The following is a 21,301-nucleotide window of genomic DNA, read 5'->3' on the forward strand; positions in this document are numbered from 1 at the left end:
CTATGACTGAGTCTCACTCCTAGCTTCTAGCTCGAGAACTCCAGGCAAATGCCCTGTTACTGAACCATGGCCCCAGCCCCTCTCTGGGGAATCACAGGCATTCTCTACCACTGAACGCTATTCCCAGCCTTACGGAGTTCACAACGTAGCCCAGTGGGCCTCAAACTTGTGATCCTCTTGCCTTCACTATACTGGTGACTATGATGACAGATGGGTACACCATACTCAGCTGTGATGGTGTCTTGAGTTTCTGTGGCAGGACTCAGAACCCTTCTCCAGTGATGCTGAAGTCATGCCCCATCTCCTATTCAGTTTTGTGATCCCTGTCCCTGGCAGTGTCAGATGTGTGTGGGGAGCCCTGCCTATTGAGTAAGTGAGTGAAGGTTGGATATTGGAAGCAGAAATAGAGATGACCAAATAGCCCTCATTCCTGAGCTCACCCACTCCTATTTAGATGTGAGTGAAAAGAAAGTGGTAGAATTTTGGCTAAATTACAGGGTTTTGTTTTTCTTTGCAGTATTGCTGCAGACAGAGATTCCTCCCAGTCCTCTGTTTCCACCTGCTGGCCCTGCTGTACTTACTGTCCCTGTGCTCCCCACGGAGGAGCACACCACCCCTACAGAAGCAACCACTGTTCCCATAGAAATAGCCACCACTCCTATGGAAGAGATCACCATCCCCACAGAAGCTGCCACTGTTCCCATCAGAGAGACCATTATTCCCACAGAAGTGACTGCTATTCCCACAGAGGTGACCACTCCCACCGGAGAAGTGGTCACTGACCACATGGGAGTGACCTACGTCTCTCCTGAAGAGACCAGTATCCCCACTACGATGATCATACCTGCAGAAGCTACCACTGTTTCTTCTGAAGAGATCACTCTTGCCACAGAAGCTATCACTGTCCCTACAGAAATGGTCATTGTCTCCATAGAATTGGGTGGAGTCACCATAGTAGTGACCAATATCCCCCCCGCGGAGACCATTCCTACAGAAGTTACCACTGTTTCTCCTGAAGAGACTGCTCTCCTCACAGAAGTGACTACTGTCCTCCCTGAAGAGACCACTGTCCCCACAGAAGCAACAGCTGTCCACATGGAAGCAACCAGTGTCTCTCCCCAAGAGACCAGTGTCCCCCCTGAGGAGACCATTCCTACAGAAGTTACCACTGTTTCTCCTGAAGAGACTGCTCTCCTCACAGAAGTGACTACTGTCCTCCCTGAAGAGACCACTGTCCCCACAGAAGCAACAGCTGTCCACATGGAAGCAACCAGTGTCTCTCCCCAAGAGACCAGTGTCCCCCCTGAGGAGACCATCCCTACAGAAGTTACCACTGTACCTCCTGAAGAGTTCATTCTTCCCACAGAGGTGACTACTGTCCCCACAGAAGTGACTAATGTTCTCCCTGAAGATACCACTGTTCCTACAGAAGTAACAACTGTCCACATGGAAGCGACCAATGTCTCTCCTGGAGAGATCAGTGTCTCCCCTGAGGAGACTACTGCTACCGAAGTTACCACTATTTCTCCTGAAGAGGCCATTCTCCCCACAAAAGTGATCATTCTCCCCATAGAAGAGATCGCTGTCCCCACAGAAGTGACCATTGTCCCCACAGAAGTGACCATAGTCCCCACTGGAGAGACCACTCTCCCCACTGAAGTGGCCACTGTCCCCACAGAAGTAACAGCTGTCCACATGGAAGCAACCAATGTCTCTCCTGAAGAGACCATCCACCCTGAGGAGACCATCGCTACAGATGTTACCACTCTCCCCACTGAAGTGGCCACTGTCCCCACAGAAGTAACAGCTGTCCACATGGAAGCAACCAATGTCTCTCCTGAAGAGACCATCCACCCTGAGGAGACCATCGCTACAGATGTTACCACTCTTCCCACTGAAGTGGCCACTGTCCCCACAGAAGTAACAGCTGTCCACATGGAAGCAACCAATGTCTCTCCTGAAGAGACCATCCACCCTGAGGAGACCATCGCTACAGATGTTACCACTCTCCCCACTGAAGTGGCCACTGTCCCCACAGAAGTAACAGCTGTCCACATGGAAGCAACCAATGTCTCTCCTGAAGAGACCATCCACCCTGAGGAGACCATCGCTACAGATGTTACCACTCTCCCCACTGAAGTGGCCACTGTCCCCACAGAAGTAACAGCTGTCCACATGGAAGCAACCAATGTCTCTCCTGAAGAGACCATCCACCCTGAGGAGACCATCGCTACAGATGTTACCACTCTCCCCACTGAAGTGGCCACTGTCCCCACAGAAGTAACAGCTGTCCACATGGAAACAACCAATGTCTCTCCTGAAGAGACCATCCACCCTGAGGAGACCATCGCTACAGATGTTACCACTCTTCCCACTGAAGTGGCCACTGTCCCCACAGAAGTAACAGCTGTCCACATGGAAGCAACCAATGTCTCTCCTGAAGAGACCATCCACCCTGAGGAGACCATCGCTACAGATGTTACCACTCTTCCCACTGAAGTGGCCACTGTCCCCACAGAAGTAACAGCTGTCCACATGGAAGCAACCAATGTCTCTCCTGAAGAGACCATCCACCCTGAGGAGACCATCGCTACAGATGTTACCACTCTCCCCACTGAAGTGGCCACTGTCCCCACAGAAGTAACAGCTGTCCACATGGAAGCAACCAATGTCTCTCCTGAAGAGACAATCCACCCTGAGGAGACCATCGCTACAGATGTTACCACTCTCCCCACTGAAGTGGCCACTGTCCCCACAGAAGTAACAGCTGTCCACATGGAAGCAACCAATGTCTCTCCTGAAGAGACCATCCACCCTGAGGAGACCATCGCTACAGATGTTACCACTGTTTCTCCTGAAGAGACCATCGCTACAGATGTTACCACTGTTTATCCTGAAGTGACCATTCTCCTCACAGGAGTGGCCACTGTCCCCATAGAAGTGCCTACTGTCTTCACAGAAGTGACCACAGTCCCCATTGGAGAGACCACTCTCCCCACAGAAGTGCCTACTGTCCTCACAAAAGTGACCACCGTCCCCACAGAAGTGACCACTGTCCCCACTGGAGAAACCACTCTCCCAACAGAAGTAACCACTGTCACCACTGGAAAAACCGCTCTCCCGACAGAAGTGCCCACTGTCCTCACAGAAGTGACAGGTGTTCACACAGAAGTGACCAATATCTCTCCTGAAGAGACCAGTGTCCCTCCTGAGGAGATTATTCCTACAGAAGTTACGACTCTTTCTCCTGAAGAGACCATGTTCCCCACAGAAGTGCCTACTGTCCTCACAGAAGTGACCACTGTCCCCACAGAAGTGACTACTGTCCTCACAAAAGAGACCACTTTCCCTACAGCAATGCCTACTGTCTCCACAGAAGTAACTAATGTCTCTCCTGAAGAGACCAGTGTCCCCCATGAGGAGACCATCCCTACAGAAATAACTACTGTTTCTCCTGAAGAGATGGTTCTCCCCACAGAGGTGACCACTGTCCCCATAGAAGTGACCACTGTCCCCACAGAAGTACTCACTGTCCTCACTGGGAAGATCACCATCCCCACAGACATAACCATTGTCTCCACAGAAGTGACAGGTGTTCACACAGACATGACCAATGTCTCTCCTGAAGAGACCAGCATCCCTCCTGAGGAGATTATTCCTACAGAAGTTATCACTTTTTCTCTTGAAGAGACCATGTTCCCCACAGAAGTGCCCACTGTCTCCACAGAAGTGGCAGGTGTTCATACAGAAGTGACCACTCCTCCTTCTGAAGAGACCACCATCCCTACAGAAGTGACCATTGTTCCTCCTGTCAGCATCCCTCCTGAGGAGACCACTACCCCAACAGAAGTGAGCACTACCCCTCCTGAAGAGACCACCATCCTTACAGAAGTGACCACTGTTCCTCCTGTCAGCATCCCTCCTGAGGAGACCACCATCCCTACAGAAGTGACCACTCTTCTTCCTGTCAGCATCTCTCCTGAGGAGACCACCATCCCTACAGAAGTGACCACTGTTCCTCCTGTCAGCATCCCTCCTGAGGAGACCACCATCCCTACAGAAGTGAGCACTACCCCTCCTGAAGAGACCACCATCCCTACAGAAGTGACCACTCTTCTTCCTGTCAGCATCTCTCCTGAGGAGACCACCACCCCGACAGAAGTGACCACTCCTCCTCCTGAAGAGACCACTATCCCTACAGAAGTGACCACTGTTCCTCCTGTCAGCGTCCCCCCTGAGGAGACCACGGTCCATACAGAAGTAACTACTGTCCCAACAGAAGGAACCACTGTCCCTCCTGAAAAGACCACTATTCCTTCAGAAGAGACCACTGTCTCCACTCCAGAGACCATTTTCCTTACAAAGCAATCTACTGTTATTCAAACATCCACAGCTTGTAGACCACCCTGCCCAAGTCCTACACTCATGCCCATTGGACCAAGCCTTTTGAAGCCACCAGTTGTCTCAGTGATCGGCATGGCCCCAACTACAGGTGTTTCTACCACAGGGTCCTTGGAACAAGTAGAGGACAAGAAGGAGGAAGTTAGGGAAGGAGGGTTTTTTTTTTTTGTTGTTTTTTTGTTTTTTTGTTTTTTTGTTTTTTAAATCTTTCATATATGACATACCTCCCTCCCTATCTTCTCCTCCATTTGCCTTCAAAAACGGGCAGGCCTCCTGGGATATCCACCAAACATGGCATATCAAGTTGCATTAAGATTAGGTACCTCTCCTCACAGTAAGAATAGGCAACCTAGTGGGAGGATAAGGGTCCCCAAAGCAGACAAAAGGGTCAGAAACAGGCCATGCACCCTCTGTTAGGAGTCCCACAAAAACACCAAGCTATGACATTTACGCAGAGGGCCTAGATTAGACCCACGCAGGCTCCCTGGTGGTTGGTTGAGTCTCAGTGAGCTCCTCTGATCCCAGGTTAGTTGATCTGTGGTGTGTGTGTGTGTGTGTGTGTGTGTGTGTGTGTGTGTGTGTGTGTGTGTGCGTGTGTTGCCTTTGACCACCCCTGGCTCATAGATCGGTGCCTAACCCAATTGTCATCAGAGAAGCTTCATCCAGTAACTATGGGAATGGATGCAGAGACCTACAACATCCAAAGGAGTTCAGGAACTCCTGCTGAAGAGGGATGGGACTGTGGGGAAAAAGATTCTAGAAAAATCTGCAATTTCTATCAGAGGGCAGATACACCATCTGCAAATGGACCACATCACATCTGCAGTCCCTTCCCTCCTCTTCCTTCTCCTGATGCCCCTCCATCCCTGTTCTATTTCCCTCTGTTCTTTCCCTTGTGTCTTCTTCCTACATAGCTCAGGCTAGCCTCAAATTGATCATCTCCTTGTCTGGGTCTCCAGAATACTAGGGTCACAGGCAAGAACCACCACATGTAACCTTGACCAGAGTAAGTCATACATGGGTGTTCACGAGCACAATATTTTCAAGATTCGTCATTATAACATTGATCAATTTTTTTGTTGTTTTGTTTGGTTGGTTTAGGTTTTGAGACAAGGTCCTAGCCTCAAATGACTGTGAAGATGGCCTTGAACTCTTAATAGTCTTTCTATCTCAGCCTCCCACTTATACCACCATGCCCAGATTTCTTCCCCTCCCTCTCCTCCTCCTTTCTCCCCTCCCCTCCCCCTCTTCCCCCTCCTTCCCTCTCCCTCACCTTCCCCCTTCCCTCCCCCTCCTCCTCCTACTTCTTTTTATGGCAGAATAAGTGCAAGCTTATTTAGAAGAGAACTTGAGTCCAGGGTAAGAGAAAGGCAGGGAGGCTTCTGGGAGAGGTGGGCAGCTGTGCAATAGAGGCCTGACAGAAGCTGTTTTTCCTTTCAGTGAACTGCCCTCCAAATGCCCACTTTGAATTGTGTGCATGCCCTGCATCCTGTGAGAACCCCAAGCCCAGCTGCCAGTACCCCTGCATCCCTGGCTGTATCTGCAATCCTGGGTTTTTGTTTAGTAACAATCAATGTATCAACGAGTCTTCCTGTAATTGTCCCTACGACCACAAGTACTATAAGGTAAGCCTCCAGGGGTACCCAGCTTCCCAGAGGAGAATCATGCCAGAACACCTGGGTCCTGGTGCTCTCTGTGTGAGAGGAGCTTAGAGAGTCTCAAGGGACAGGCACAAAGGACTGGTTATACAATGGTAGAGCCATTCAGTTAGCACTGGCTTTGGTTTTGCAGTTCCAGAGATGGAGTCAAGGACCCTGTGCATGCTAGGGAAGTGCTCGACCGAAGACACGCGCATATCTAACTCTTCCTTAAGGGATTCTAGGCAGATGCTCTACCACTGAGCCACGCCCCCAGCCCCTCACTGGGGGATTCTAGGCAGGGGCTCTACCACTGAGCCACATTCCAGCCCCTCACTGGGGGATTCTAGGCAGGGGCTCTACCACTGAGCCATGCCCCCAGCCCCTCACTGGGGGATTCTAGGCAGGGGCTCTACCACTGAGCCACTCCCCCAGCCCCTCACTGGGGGTTTCTAGGCAGGGGCTCTACCACTGAGCCACGCCCCCAGCCCCTCACTGGGGGATTCTAGGCAGGGGCTCTACCACTGAGCCACGCCCCCAGCCCCTCCCTGGGGGATTCTAGGCAGGGGCTCTACCACTGAGCCACGCCTCCAGACTCTCACTGGGAGATGCAGCATTCATTCACACATGTCTTTGGGAAAGTTTATCTTGTTAAATCTCTTTCCATGGCTATAAGAAAGTGCACAATAATGGTAGGCAGTGGTGGCGCACACCTTTGATCCCAGCATTCCCTAGGCAGAGACAGGCAAATCTCTGAGTTCGAGGCTACTTAGTCTAGAGAGTGAGTTCCAAAGATGGCCAGGGATACATAGAGAAATCCTGTCTTGAAAAGCTGAAAAACAAAAACCAGAGTGGGGAGGAGGAGGAGGAGGAGGAGGAGGAAGAGGAGGAAGAAGAGGAAGAGGAGGAGGAGGAGGAGGAAGAGGAGGAGGAGGAGGAGGAGGAGGAGGAAGCAGCAGCATATTTGTTTTCTTTGAGAAATACCTTTTCATATTTGTTTAGATTTGAGATATAGTTTCATGTCTCAGATGGATCTTCAGCTGATAATGTAGCTGACGATGGATGACCCTAAACTTGTGATCCTTCTGCCTCTACCCTCCATGTGCTGGGCTAGCAGGTGTCCAGTCATGCAGTACTTAGGATTTTGTGCAAGTTTGACATGCCTTCTAGTAACTGAGCTACACATAGCCCTCCTTCCTTCCCCTCCCCCTCCTCCCCTCCTCCTCTACCACTTTCCATATTCTCCCTCTTCCTCCCCTTCTTCTCCTTCTCCCTCTTCTCTCTCCCTCCCCACTCCACTCCCCCCACCCCATATTTCAGTTCCAGCAAGAAGAGTTATAATTACTTCATTTTGTTGTGGTTGTTCTGAGCAGAGTGTTACTCCCTAATCCGTGATAGCCTGGAGCTCACTTTGTAACCCAGGCTAGTCACAAGCTTGTGTAATGTTCCTGCCTCAGTTGTCCAAATGCCGGGGTTACAGGTGGGCACTCCCGCTCTCAGTTTGCTTTTCTTGCCTTAGAATATGATTATATGTACATGTTAGATGTGGGCACACACCTGTAATCATAACACTGGAGGGGTGGAGACACCAGGAGCAGCAGCTTAAGATCAGCCAGTTACAGGAATTCAAGGCTAGCCTGAGCTACATGAAACACTGTCGTAAAATGACAGAACCGAAGCCAAATGCATTTTTGGTTTAATTTCTGTTGCTCTGAAAAAATACACAATCCAAAAACAAACAAACAAAAAACAAACAAACAAACTTTAGGTGGATGGGAAATTACTTTAGCTTAGGATTCCAAGTTATAGTCTATTGTTGAGGGAAATCAAGGCAGCAGGAATGTAAGATAGTTTGGCTTTACTCTTATATTCTATCCACAGTCAGGAACACAGAGAAATCAGTGCGTGCATGCCTTGTGCTCAGCCAACTTTCTTTGCTCTTACACAGTCCAGGGCCCCAAACCAGAGAATGAGATCATGTGTGTTCAGGCTGGGTTGTCCCATATCATAGGTAATAGGACAATCCCCCAGACATGTCTACAGGCCAACTTAATCTAGACGACACCTCCATGAGACTCTTCCTGCGTGAGTCTAGCTGCCAACTAAAATGAGATCCTGCCACATATCAATTACTGAATACATGCTCATGGCTGCTATCAACAGTCCACGATAAACACATGCATCTACTAATCAGAAATGCTTACACTGGCCTGGGTGTGGTGGCACATGCTTTAACCTCAGCACTGGAGAGGCAGAGGCAGGGGCATATCTGTGAGTTCAAGGCCAGGTTGGTCCACATGCTGAACTCCAGGCCAACCAGGTCTACATAGTGATACCCTATCTCATGGAGACAACAGCAAATCCAAAAACAAAACAAAACAAAACAAAACAAAAAAGGGCTTTAAGCAAACTACGTGTAATTATAACTCCAGGACTTGGGAGGTAGAGAAAGGAAAGTTGCCTGAGTTTAGTGTAGTGAGATTTTTGTCTCAGGAATGAAATGAATGAGAAAGGGCAAGGGCCACTGGAATGGCTTAGGCAAAGGTGCTTTCCCCTGAGCCTAGATCCTTGATCCCTGGGACCCACGTGGTTGAAGGAGAGAACAGAATCCCAAAGAAAGTTGTCCTCAGATCTTTCGTACCGTTCCATTGCCCATGAAAACACACATGCACACACGTGAGTGTGAGCACACACACAATGCCAAGTTTGATTGATCTGAGTTTATCCTTGGGACACTCAGGGTGTGTTGTGGTGAGTGGACATGTGCATGTATGTACACGTGCGTGCACACACACGCTCACATACACACTCGCACACTCATACCCATGCACGCGCACACATGCACCCAGGCACGGACACACATGCACACACATGTGCGCACATGCGCACACACATACACCTAGAACAATGACCTTATGACTCTTTTTTTTTTTTTCGGAGCTGGGGACCGAACCCAGGGCCTTGCGCTTGCTAGGCAAGTGCTCTACCACTGAGCTAAATCCCCAACCCTGACTTTATGACTCTTGATCTGTCGCTCTCAGCCTGGAGAAGAATGGTTCAGTCCCAATTGCACAGAGCGGTGCCGCTGCTTGCCGGGTAGCCTGATGGAGTGCCAGATCTCTCAGTGTGGGACGCACACTATATGCCAGCTGAAGAGTGGCCAGTACCAGTGTGAGCCCTACGGTAAGCGCTGCCCCTTGTGCTGTCAGAATGGGAGGGTAGGTAGGACTTATTAAAATACACTTCCTGGGGGGGGGGGGCTGGAGAGATGGCTCAGAGGTTAAGAGCACTGACTGCTCTTCCAGAGGTCCTGAGTTCAAATCCCAGCAACCACATGGTGGCTCACAGCCATCTGTGATGGGATCTGATGCCCTTTTCTGGTGTGTCTGAAGACAGTGACAGTGTATTCATATACATAATAAATAAATAGAAGAAGAGGGGGCAGAAAGAGAAGGAGAAGAAGAACCACCTGGCATGTGTCCTTTGTCCCTCAACATCAGGACACAGTGCCACACTTGCATCTGTTCTGTTCTGAACCCAGAAAGTCATCCCTCCTGTTTTTCTAAAGACAGAGTGGGTGAGACCCCATAGTCCCCAGATCTCCCTTGGGCCGTGGAGCTGGGAGTATATCTGAGTAGCAGAGTTGGGTGTAAGGTCTAACCAAGTGGGACACTGGAAGCAGCTTCCTACATCTCTGTCCCTTCTCTGGCAGGTGGGGCTACCTGCCTGGTCTATGGGGACCTTCATTTCGTCACCTTTGATGAGAGGCACATTGGCTTCACAGGGACCTGTACCTATATCTTGACCGAAACCTGCAGCAATTCCACAGGTAGGAGATTCCACAACTTCGTGCTGGGGTTGGGAGAGGTGGGGGTTGATATTATAGCGGTGTCTGGCATGGTGACATAGTATGTGGTTGAACAGGGTTGGTGATAGATGGCAGAAAGGGGCTGGATGGGAGCAAGGTTGGAATATGCGCACACAGACACACACACACACACACACACACACACACACACACACAGGGAGCGCTGTCAGGCCCTCGATCCTGGCGAAAGGCAGTTGAGGACATCAGCTACCTGCTGCTGTGGGAGCTTCCCCTGGAAGTGACAGTTACTGTAAAGAGGACTCTTGTTTTGGGGATGTGGGCCAGTTAGTAGAGTGTGTGCTTATCAGCCATGAAGCCCTGCTTCCTACCCCTAGAGCCTCATTAACCAGATGTGCAGTGCACGCTTCTCTTCCCAGCACTGGGCAGGTGGAGACAAAAGGATCAGCATTACAAGGTCAGCTCAGCTACAGAGAGTTTGAGGCGAGCCTGGGCTACTTGGGAACCTTGTCTCACAAAAGGGGTGAGATAGAGATCATGATTGCCAGAGATGTCCCCATCCATGGAGGGGAGGCAAACATCTCGAAAGCAGACAATCAGGCTATGGTCTTTTCTGTTTGGATTCTGAGTCTTTTTACCAAGTCTCACAGATATATCACTGAGCCCTTTGCTCTGTAGTGCCAAATTCGGCACCACCACCACCCCAAGTATCTCAGGAAGCAGAGAATGGGTGGTACATGCTTTTAATCCCAGCATTTTGGAGGCTGAAGCAGGAAGATTGTGAGTTTCAGCTTGAGATGTATACTAAGATTGTCTCAAAACCAACAGGGACCAGGGATGGGGCTCTGTTGGTTGGGTGCCAGTTTAGACAAAGCCCTGGCTTCCATTCCCAGCACCACCTAAACCAAACCTGGTAGCACACGTGTATGTCCAAGCATGGGGGAGAGGAGGTGGTACTCTCAAGAGTTTAAGGTCATCCTCAGAAACATGAAGTTTGTAGCTAGCCTAAGATAGAATGTGACCCTGTCTGAAACCAACCAACCAAACAAACAAAAATCAAATAACCAACGGATCAACCAAATAACTAAACAACCAAACAACCAAACAACAACCAGCCAACCAGCCAAACAACCAAACAAAAATCAAATAACCAACTAATCAACCAACCAAACAAACAACCAAACAACCAATCAACCAACCAACAAAACAACCAAACAAACAACCACCAAACAAATAAAAATCAAATAACCAAACAAACAAACAACCAATCAACCACCAAACAAACAAAAATCAAATAGTTAACCAATCAATCAACCAACCAGCCAACCAGCCAACCAAACAACCAAACAAACAAATATCAAATAACCAACTAATCAACCAAACAACCAACCAAGCAAACAACCAATCAAACAACCAGACAACCAACCAAATGAACAAACAAAAATCAAATAACCAACCAACCAACCAATCAACCAATCAATCAATCAACCAACCAAATAACCAACCAGCCAACCAACCAACCAACCAACCAACCAAATAAACAAACAAACAAACAATCAAACAACCAGACAACCAATCAACCAACCAACCAAACAAATAACCAACCAGGCAACCAAACAACCAAACAAACAAACAAACAACTGATCAACCAAACAAGCAAACAAAAATCAAATAACCAACCAATTAATCAACCAGCCAACCAATCAACCAACCAACCAACCAAACAACCAAACAAACAACCACCAAACAAACAAAAATCAAAGAACCAACCAATCAACCAAACAACCAATCAATCAATCAACCAAACAAACAACCCATTAAACAAACAACCAAACAACCAGCCAACCAAAGAAACAAACAAAAATCAAATAACCAACCAACCAATCAGCTAAACAAACAAACAACCGAACAAACAAACAAATAACTGCTTGTGACTTAGCCTCTCAGCACTCTTCCTTTCTCCATCTAGACCCATTCTTTAGGATAACAGCAAGCACCCAAGAACGTGGAGTAGATGGTGTGTCCAGCCTGGGCAAAGTTTTCATCACTCTGCAAGAGATGACCATTACCATGGACAGGGGCAGACACACATTGGTGAGTCTGACCCTTTGCTCACACCACCAGACCAGGCCATCGTCAGCCCCACCTGTTTGGAGACCCTGTTACGGTTGGGATGAAGCAAAATAGTGATGCTTCAAGTCAGTCTCAAGAAGAACAGTCGGGGGGATGCTGTGGAACGGAGATGTCTTTTGACCTTGGATGTGATGTTAGAGTTTTAGGGTCCCTCTTGACCCCTGGATCAGTCTCTCTGTCTCCTCTCTGTCCCAGATTGGGGATCAGGAAGTCACCCTTCCAGCCATACCTTCTGATGGCATCTATGTGGGTCTGAGTGGGCGATTTGTGGAGCTGAAGACAACATTTGGTTTGCGTGTGAGATGGGACGGTGACCAGCAGCTTTTTGTGACTGTGTCCAGGTAAGGCAGACAGCCTAGTCAGGGAGCTGACATTCATCTCCCAGAACCCTCCACGCCCTCAGCCCTCACCCCCACCACTTTAGTCATTTGGGGTTAATCATTTACATGTGTCCTTAAAGCCGGGAAGCGTCTAACCCAAGTGGCAGAAGGGAAACAGTAGGAAGTGGGGTCAGGGCAGTGGGATAATAGCAGGATGTGTACACAATGCCTGAGGAATGTGCTACAAACAGTCACTCAGGCAGGGACTCTGAAGAGCTGTCAGAAGACATCATTCTTCAGGGAATAGTGGCTCCCCAGATGGGTGGCAAGGATAGATTAGGTTTTGTGGAAAAGGTGACATAGGGACTAGGGAGGTGGCTCATCTGGTAAAGAGAGATATTCCATCCCCGGAAAACACACACACACACACACACACACACACACACACACTCACACACACTCACACACACTCATACACACTCACACACACTCACATACTCTCACACACAAACTCTCTCTCACACACACACTCATACACACTCACACACACTCACACACACTCACACACACTCACACACTCACATACTCTCACACACAAACTCTCTCACACACACTCATACACACTCACACACACTCACACACACTCACACACACTCACTCACACACACTCACATACTCTCACACACAAACTCTCTCACACACACACTCACACACACACTCTCACACACACACTCACACACACACACTCTCACACACACACACTCACACTCACATACACACACTCACACATGCTCTCACATACAAACTCACACACACACTCTCACACACTCACACACCCACACACATACACACACACACAGGTGGGAGAGACAGACAGATGGGCAGATGGACAGACAGTCAGACAGAGGGAGAGAGAAGAGAGACAGAGAGACAGAGGGGGAGGGAGAGAGAGAGACAAACAATTATATTTAAAGCCAAGAGAGAGTAGAAGGTAGCAAGGGATGAACGGAGGAGATCCCCTACAGCTGACTCAGGCTGAGGCCATCTTATCTATCTGAAGCCGGTCCCAGAATCTGCTAAGAGTAGATGTTCTCAACCCCCTCCTGACTCTTACCCTCAGGGCACACACTCACTCTCCTTTGTTGTGATCTCTGAAGACTGAGACCCTTTTTCTCAGTCATGACTTGCCCCTCTCCTGGACCCACAGTACCTACTCAGGCAAACTCTGTGGTTTCTGTGGGAACTATGATGGGGACAGCAGCAATGACAACCTGAAGTCAGATGGCATGATGGCGTACGATTCGGAGGAGTTGGGGCAGAGCTGGCAAGTGGAAAAGGAAGAGGACGAGGAGTGAGTGAGGATCCCCACTGGGGCCTGGCGCTGGCCTTCCTTGTCTCAGCCCTCTTGACTTTTGATCATTTTAAGATCTACTAGGGCTAGGCTTAGTTGTTCCTGTCTGTCATTCCAGAAGATGCAGGAATGTCTGGAGCTACAGACATATCAAGATCTGATTTCTAAAATCTAAGAGTTGGGACTATAACTCAGTGGTAGAGCCCCTGCCTAGAATCCCCCAGGGAGGGGCTGGGGGCGTGGCTCAGTGGTAGAGCCCCTGCCTAGAATCCCCAGTGAGGGGCTGGGGGCGTGGCTCAGTGGTAGAGCCCCTGCCTAGAATCCCCCAGTGAGGGGCTGGGGGCGTGGCTCAGTGGTAGAGCCCCTGCCTAGAATCCCCCAGGGAGGGGCTGGGGGCGTGGCTCAGTGGTAGAGCCCCTGCCTAGAATCCCCAGTGAGGGGCTGGGGGCGTGGCTCAGTGGTAGAGCCCCTGCCTAGAATCCCCCAGGGAGGGGCTGGGGGCGTGGCTCAGTGGTAGAGCCCCTGCCTAGAATCCCCAGTGAGGGGCTGGGGACGTGGCTCAGTGGTAGAGCCCCTGCCTAGAATCCCCCAGGGAGGGGCTGGGGGCGTGGCTCAGTGGTAGAGTCCCTGCCTAGAATCCTCCAGGGAGGGGCTGGGGGCGTGGCTCAGTGGTAGAGCCCCTGCCTAGAATCCCCCAGTGAGGGGCTGTGGGCGTGGCTCAGTGGTAGAGCCCCTGCCTAGAATCCCCCAGTGAGGGGCTGGGGGCGTGGCTCAGTGGTAGAGTCCCTGCCTAGAATCCCCCAGTGAGGGACTGGGGGTGCGACTCTTTAGCGGAACCCTTGTCTAGCATTCACCAGGTGCTGTATTTGATCCCCAGCAGTATAAAAATTGAAACAAAAACTACAAGGGGAAAAGTCTGGCAGTTCTTGCCTGTGAGCTTTAGGTTTACAGGAGTATAGAAGGCTCAAGACCAAGCCTGGGCTAATGTAGTGAGATTGTCTCAAATAGAACAAAATATAAACTGACCAGCATTTTCTTTTTCCCTACTTGGAGACTCCAGTTTTCCACCTCATTTGGGCTCTTCCAGTCTTGCTGACTTCTTCGGTTGGGTTTCTTCCAGGTGTCTAAAGAAGAAGATTCCCCCATCTTGTGACCCTGCTTTGGTGACCACTATGTTGGGACCCGAGTTATGTGGACAGCTTGTCAACCCAAGTGGACCCTTTGAGTATGGAGGAAGGCAGATGGGTTGCGAGGGTTTGCTAGGTACTGGCATGTCTCTGAGGTGGAGCATAGAGGCTCTGCCCTCTCCTGCCGCCTGATTGAGCCTTTCTCCCCAGAGCGTGCCTGCTTCACCTGAAGGCCTCATCCTTCCTGGATAACTGTGTGACTGACATGTGTAGCTTCCAGGGTCTCCAGCAGAAGCTCTGTGCTCACATGTCGGCCATGACGGCCACCTGCCAGGATGCTGGCTATCCTGTGAAGGCCTGGAGGGGACCCGAGATGTGCCGTGAGTTGGGACGGAAAGCGTGGGGGAAAGTCTGGTACAGCTTCCTACAGATACAGACAGGGCATACTCTGATGAACCTCATTTTGCTACCATAAGAGGACAGGGCAGTGGGCAGAGCTAGAAACATCCCTCAACTACTTGGGTGACTGAGGCAGGGGGATCTCAAGTTCAAGACCATGCTGAGCAATTCAGGGAGGCTTTTTTTTCAAAACAACAACAACAAAAAAGTCAAAAAGAGGGCTAGACAGGTAGCTCAGGAGTAGAGCATGTGCCTAGAATGCATCAGTAACTTGGGGGCTTAGTAATAGGGTCCTTGCCTAGAATCTGTCAGTAAGGAGTTGGGGGCATGGCTCAAATGTAGAATACTTTCCTGATGTGCCTAAGGCCCTGGAGTCGGTTCTCAGTACTGGTGGAGGTTGTGGGGGCAGGCGGGAGGGAGAAGAAGACGAGAAGAAATAGGAGAGGAGGAATAGGTAGAGGAAAAGGATGAGGAAAAGAGGAAGAAGAGGAAAAGGATGAAGAGGAGGAGGAAGAAGAGGAAAGAGAACAGTAACTCCCCACAATCACGTGGTTCTGGAAGGAGGACGATAGTGTATAGATGTGCTCCACCAAATTCAGTACAGGCTGGATGTTTGTGGCTGCGTTGAAGCTCTTGTGTGGAGCTCTCAGTCCTCTGAGGTAGCTGCATTAGCAGACACCCACCCTCAGGATCAGGCTGTTGCTGGCCTTCTGGGCACCACACCTGCTTACTGAGAATGTCTACCTATCAGAGTGGGTGTCTCTTCTGATTTGTAGCTAATATGCCTTCAAGCATGGGGGCCTTGGTAGCACCCACAATGGGCTTGCTTTAGGCAGCTGTTCATGTTTTGCTTTGCTTTTTTTTTTTTTTGTAGCCCAGGCTAGCCTTGAACTCAGCATAGAGCTTAAGATGATACTGAACTCTCGATTCTCTTGCCTCTCTATCTCCAGTACTTAGATAACAGGCATGCAGCACCACGACTGGTTTATGTGGTACCGGGAACAGAACCCAGGGCTTCATGCTTGCTAGGCAAGCATTGTTTCAACTGAGCTGCATCTTCAGATGGGTTAGCTCCTGGCAGCAGCTCTTACAGTCAGCGCTATTCCTTGGCTTGTCTTCTCAAAGCTATATTTCTCACAGGGGTCACAGCATCTCTAGCTGGGACCTTTCCCCCAACCCCTTGCATGTTCTCTCCTTTTGTACCTTGGTCTCATCACTTGCCTTTTGAGATTATTTTCTGACGCAGGTTCTCACTTTGTAGCCCAGGCTGTCCTGGAACTCCCAATCCTTATCCCACAGCCTCCTGCGTCCTGGAGTTACAGGTTTGCAGCTCTACATCCAGTTTGCCCTTTTCCTGACCTAAGCTGCTTCCTCCACAGCTTTGGTGTGCCCTAAAAATAGCAGGTACTCCCTCTGTGCCAACCCATGCCCGGACACCTGCCATCCTGGATCTGCTACCCAGACCTGCTCAGACGATTGTGTGGAAGCCTGTGAGTGTAGCCCTGGCTTCATCCTCAGTGGTTTTGAGTGCGTCCCTGCATCCGAGTGCGGGTGCATCAGCCTCCAGGGGCGCTACTTCAAGGTGAGCCACTGATATGAACCCCTTAGCCTTACAGACAGAAAGAACTTGCTCTGAGGCTGAGGTGGGGAAGGGCAGATGGGCAGAGAAGAAAAGGCCAGGGAAAAAAACAAGACTAGCTAAGGCTGGCATAGCGAGTCTCCCGCATCTCCTGTATTTCCTGGCTCTATTCAAATTTCCTTCCTGCTTTTCTGTCTTTTGATTTTGCTGAAGATGAAACCCAGGGCCTTGTGCATGTTTGCAAGAGCTCTGCCACTGAGCCACACCCTCAGGTCCTCACTGGAAGATTGAGAGGCAGGTGTCTACCACTGCTCCTAACCGGGGTTTCTATACAAATGCTCCACCACTTATCTGTGCCCCAAACTCTCTTGCTGGGGATTCTGGGAAGGTGCCCTACCACTGAACCACACTCCCAGTCCCTCCCTGGGGGATTCTAGGCAGGTGCTCTACCACTGACTTTTGTAGTACCGGATAATGCGCCCAAGGTCTAGCTTTTTGTTTTTTGGTTCTTTTTTTTCGGAGCTGGGGACCGAACCCAGGGCCTTGCGCTTCCTAGGTAAGCGCTCTACCACTGAGCTAAATCCCCAGCCCCTAAGGTCTAGCTTTTTATTTGTTCTTCTTTTCCTTTCTTCTCTCTCTCTCTCTCTCTCTCTCTCTCTCTCTCTCTCTCTCTCTCTCCCTCTCCCTCTCCCTCTCCCTCTCTCTCTCTCTCTCTCTCTCTCTCTCTCTCTCTCTCTCTCTTGTTTTGTTTTTATTTTCATTTTCTGAAATAGGGTTTCTCTGTGTAATAGTCCTGGCTCTCTTGGAATTTACTTTGTAGACTAGGCTGGCCTCGAACTCAGAAATCTGACTGCCTGAGTGCTAGGATTAAAGGCATGCTGCCACTACCCTGGCTTTTCTTTTTTTTTGTTCTTTTCTTTTTATTGTTGTTTTGTTTTTTGTTTTTGTTGGGTCTTTTTGTTTTGTTTTAACTTCAAATTTTTAAGACAAGATCTTGCTATGTACTTCTTGCTGCCTCAAACTCAGTCCTGCCTCTGCCTCCCCAGTGTTAGGGTTACAGGTAACCACCACACGTCTTGTTAGTCTCTTCCCATCGTTGCTGTCCTTGTTGGAGTCCCTTACCTCCCTTGAAGCACTTCTTTCTGCTTGGAGATTTTCTGATAACTAAGTTGGGGACATCTCTCAGATGTGTGGTGGCCCTTATCTGTAACTACAGTTCTGAGGACACTGAAGCAAGAGGATCTGGAGTTCCAGGCCAGTTGGGCCACCCTGTCTCAGACAGACAGATAGACAAACAAACAAACAAAAAGAGAATTTATCTCTCAAGAATAGCAAGAATTGGTAGTAGGTGCTTGTTTTAGTTAGGGTATTACTTCTGTGAACAGACACCATGACCAAGGCAACTCCCATAAGGACAACATTTAATTGGGGCTGGCTTACAGGTTTAGAGTTTCAGTCCATTATCATCGAGGCAGGAGCATAGCAGCATCCAGGCAGGCACGGGGCTGGAGGAGCCAAAAGATTTCCATCTTGATTCAAAGGCAGACAGGAGAAGACTGAAAGAGCTCAGAGAAGGGTCTCAAAGCCCACCCTCAGAGCGACACACTTCTTCCTACAAGGCCACACCTCCTAATAGTGCCCCTCCCTGGGTCAAGCGTATTCAAACCACCAAAGTGCTCATGGTGGGAAGCTGTCCTTGGGTGCCTGTCTGCTTTACCAGGGTGCATATCATGAGGGAACTGATGGGTAATGTAGTAACTTACTGCCCTTCCATTACTGGTTTGCAAGGTCTTTGGGGACATCTTCCCTATTGGTATTCAAGTTAAATTCTTTATTGCATTTATTTACTTGATGTGTTTCTGCTCATCACAGTCAGAGGGAAATCTGCAGGAGATGACTCTTTCTTTTTAGCATGTGGGTCTCATGATTGGACTCAAGCCCTCAAGCTTGGCACGAGGTGTTCCTGCCTACTGAGCCACCCTGCTGGTCCTCTTTTATTTTAACTTTTTAATCTGCACGTGTGGTATGTGCATAGTGTGGAGGCCAGTGGAGGATGCCCGGTGCTTTATCACTTTCTGTCCTGTTCCTTTGGAACAGGGTCTCCCATTACACTTGGCACACTACAAGGCCCATTCAAAAACTAAGCGTTTTGTGCAGGAAGACAAGATACCCAACAAGGAAGCTGGCTCTTATCGTCTTCCCTACTTCACCCCAGGTACAGGAGCAGTGGTTTAATCCAGACTGCAAGGAGATCTGCATTTGTGAAAGCCACAACAATATTCGCTGCAAGCCCTGGAAGTGTAAGGCTCAGGAAACCTGTGGACACAAGAATGGCATATTAGGCTGTCATGCCCAAGGTGAGCAGTCAAGTCACCATGGAAGGGGGGCCTCATTTGACAGGCTGTAGAAACACCTAGGAAACAAGCCTGTGGTTGTGCCTGTTAGGACATTTCTGGACTTGATAGAGCTGATGTGGGGAGACTCACACTAAATGTAGCTCGTGTCATCCAGCTTCCGTCTCTCTCTGCTTCCTGACTGTGGATGCCATGGGAGCTGTCTCACACCCCCTTCACCGTGCCTTCCCACCATGATAGTCTTCCCTACAAACTGTATGCCAGAATACACCTTACATTGCTTTTGTCAGAGCAATACAAGCAAAACAGAAGGCATCACCAAAAACAGATCTCCCAGATGCAATCGAAATAGGGTTTTGATTACAGATTGTGTCATCTCACTGAGTCTAGAACAAATACTTGAGAAAGACCCGTAGGTTTAGCAAGCTGTGGTGGTGCCTGCCTGTAATCCCAGCATTTGAGAGACAGAGACAAGAGGATCATTAGTTTGAGGTCATTCTCGGTTACACAGAGCCTGAGCCCTGTCCAAGTTTCATGGGGCTGTCTCGTGTTTAATTTTAACTTTTAATTATGTGTATGCATCTCTCTGTGTGGATGTACACGTTGAATACAAACACCTGAAGAACCCAGGACAGAGCGCTTCATTCCCTGGAGTGCATGCAGTTACAGAGCAGTCGAAGCCACCCTAACCCCATGTCGTAGGTGCTGGGAGCTGAATTCTGGTTGCAAAAGCAGCAAGTTCCTATACCATCTCTCCAGTCTGGAGATTATTTGAAAACACAATTAAACAGTTAGTTAATTTACTGGTAGAAGAACAAAAAGGTAACAGAAGGTAGACCCGGGGAAGAAATGCGTCTGCAGAAACCAGGAGCTTGGCAGAATGTTCTGGAAGGAAGGACAGCTGCACCAGGAACGAAAGAGTAACTGCTGTGCTGTGAGGAGCCTAAAGCGAGACAAGGAAATTCAGGAAACTCGAGCTGGAAACATAGCTGCCTGTTGAGGAACTCAGATAGGAACAGATAGGTCACCCAGGAGCAGCTGTGGGAAATGTGATAGGCACTTCCTGAAGAGCAGTTGTGGGAACAAGACAGGTAGTTCGGGGAGGAGCAGCCGACAGATACTCCCGGGCAACCCTTTTCTCAGGAGTGCCAGGGAGATACCTTGAGAGTCAACACTCAAGCAGGAAAGAAAAGAGGACCAGAGAGGTGTCGCCAGGAGCAGGAGAGGGGATTCCAAGATGTGTTATCTGCAGGTCCTGGAGCCGGGTATCCTGCCAAAGTTCCAGTCCATTCCAGCCCTCTCTGAGTATGTGAGCAGAGGTCTCAATATGGCCGCTGCCAGACACCCACCAAAGTTTCAAGAAAGAAAATGAGAAACCCTGGGTATCAAGTGGTAACTCTCGTGCTTCTGGCTGTAGGGAAATGCTGATCTTAGGATGTGTTTCTTTCCATAACCTCAAACTACTCCCCGTTCATCGATTAGAGCTCTTGTATCCATTCTTTGTTGTAAGGTGTCTACTCTTTGGAGCAGATGTGATGTACACTGTCAGAAGTAAGCCATTTTTCCGAGTGCTCACAACTTTCATCCCAGCATTCGGCAGGCAGATCTCTCTGAGTTCAGGCCAGCCTCGTCTACAGAGGTCCATGACAGCCAAGGCTATTATACAGAGGAAACCCTACCTCACAAAACAAGAATACAAACAAACAAACAAACCCCAACAAACCAAAACATCAAACAAAAAAAAAAGCAAACAAGAAATAAGCCATTGAAGAGACTTTGGTTGAAGGAGTTTGCTGATATATTGTCTTTAGAAATGAGACTAATGCAGCAATTTGCAGTCAAAAGAATTTTCGTGTGTGTGTGCGTGTTCATGCGTGCGCGTGCGTGTGTGTGTGTGTGCATGTGTGTGCGTGTGCGTGTGTGCGCGTGTGTGCACGTGTGTGTGCGTGCGCGTGCATGTGTGCGCGTGTGTGTGCGTGTGTGTGCGTGCGTGTGTGTGCGTGTGCGTGCGTGTGTGTGTGTTTGATTATTCTGTGGCGAGTTCATATTTTTAAGGTCAAGTTGACATTTTCTCTGGCCTTAAAGTCACTAATCTTTGCCTCCACAGGGGTTATTAATGTTGTGAATGCTGTATGTGTGACACGTATTCTGTCAGCAGGCTGAGCTTTTAGAGC

General features: G+C 49.3%; 1 protein-coding gene across 1 annotated transcript in view; it reads left to right on the forward strand.

Moving 5' to 3' along the window:
* Positions 1–21,301, forward strand: part of Zan (zonadhesin) — a 105,620-nt gene that overhangs the window by 11,843 nt on the left and 72,476 nt on the right. The window contains 11 exon segments of the mRNA NM_001107134.3: positions 518–4,492; positions 5,842–6,026; positions 9,080–9,221; positions 9,751–9,867; positions 11,834–11,958; positions 12,193–12,338; positions 13,525–13,668; positions 14,789–14,893; positions 15,006–15,175; positions 16,574–16,776; positions 18,989–19,130. Coding sequence (NP_001100604.2) covers positions 518–4,492; positions 5,842–6,026; positions 9,080–9,221; positions 9,751–9,867; positions 11,834–11,958; positions 12,193–12,338; positions 13,525–13,668; positions 14,789–14,893; positions 15,006–15,175; positions 16,574–16,776; positions 18,989–19,130 — 5,454 coding nt within the window.

Source organism: Rattus norvegicus, chromosome 12 (genome assembly GCF_021556685.1).
Source record: "Rattus norvegicus strain SHRSP/BbbUtx chromosome 12, alternate assembly SHRSP_T2T, whole genome shotgun sequence".
Classification (NCBI taxonomy): domain Eukaryota; kingdom Metazoa; phylum Chordata; class Mammalia; order Rodentia; family Muridae; genus Rattus; species Rattus norvegicus.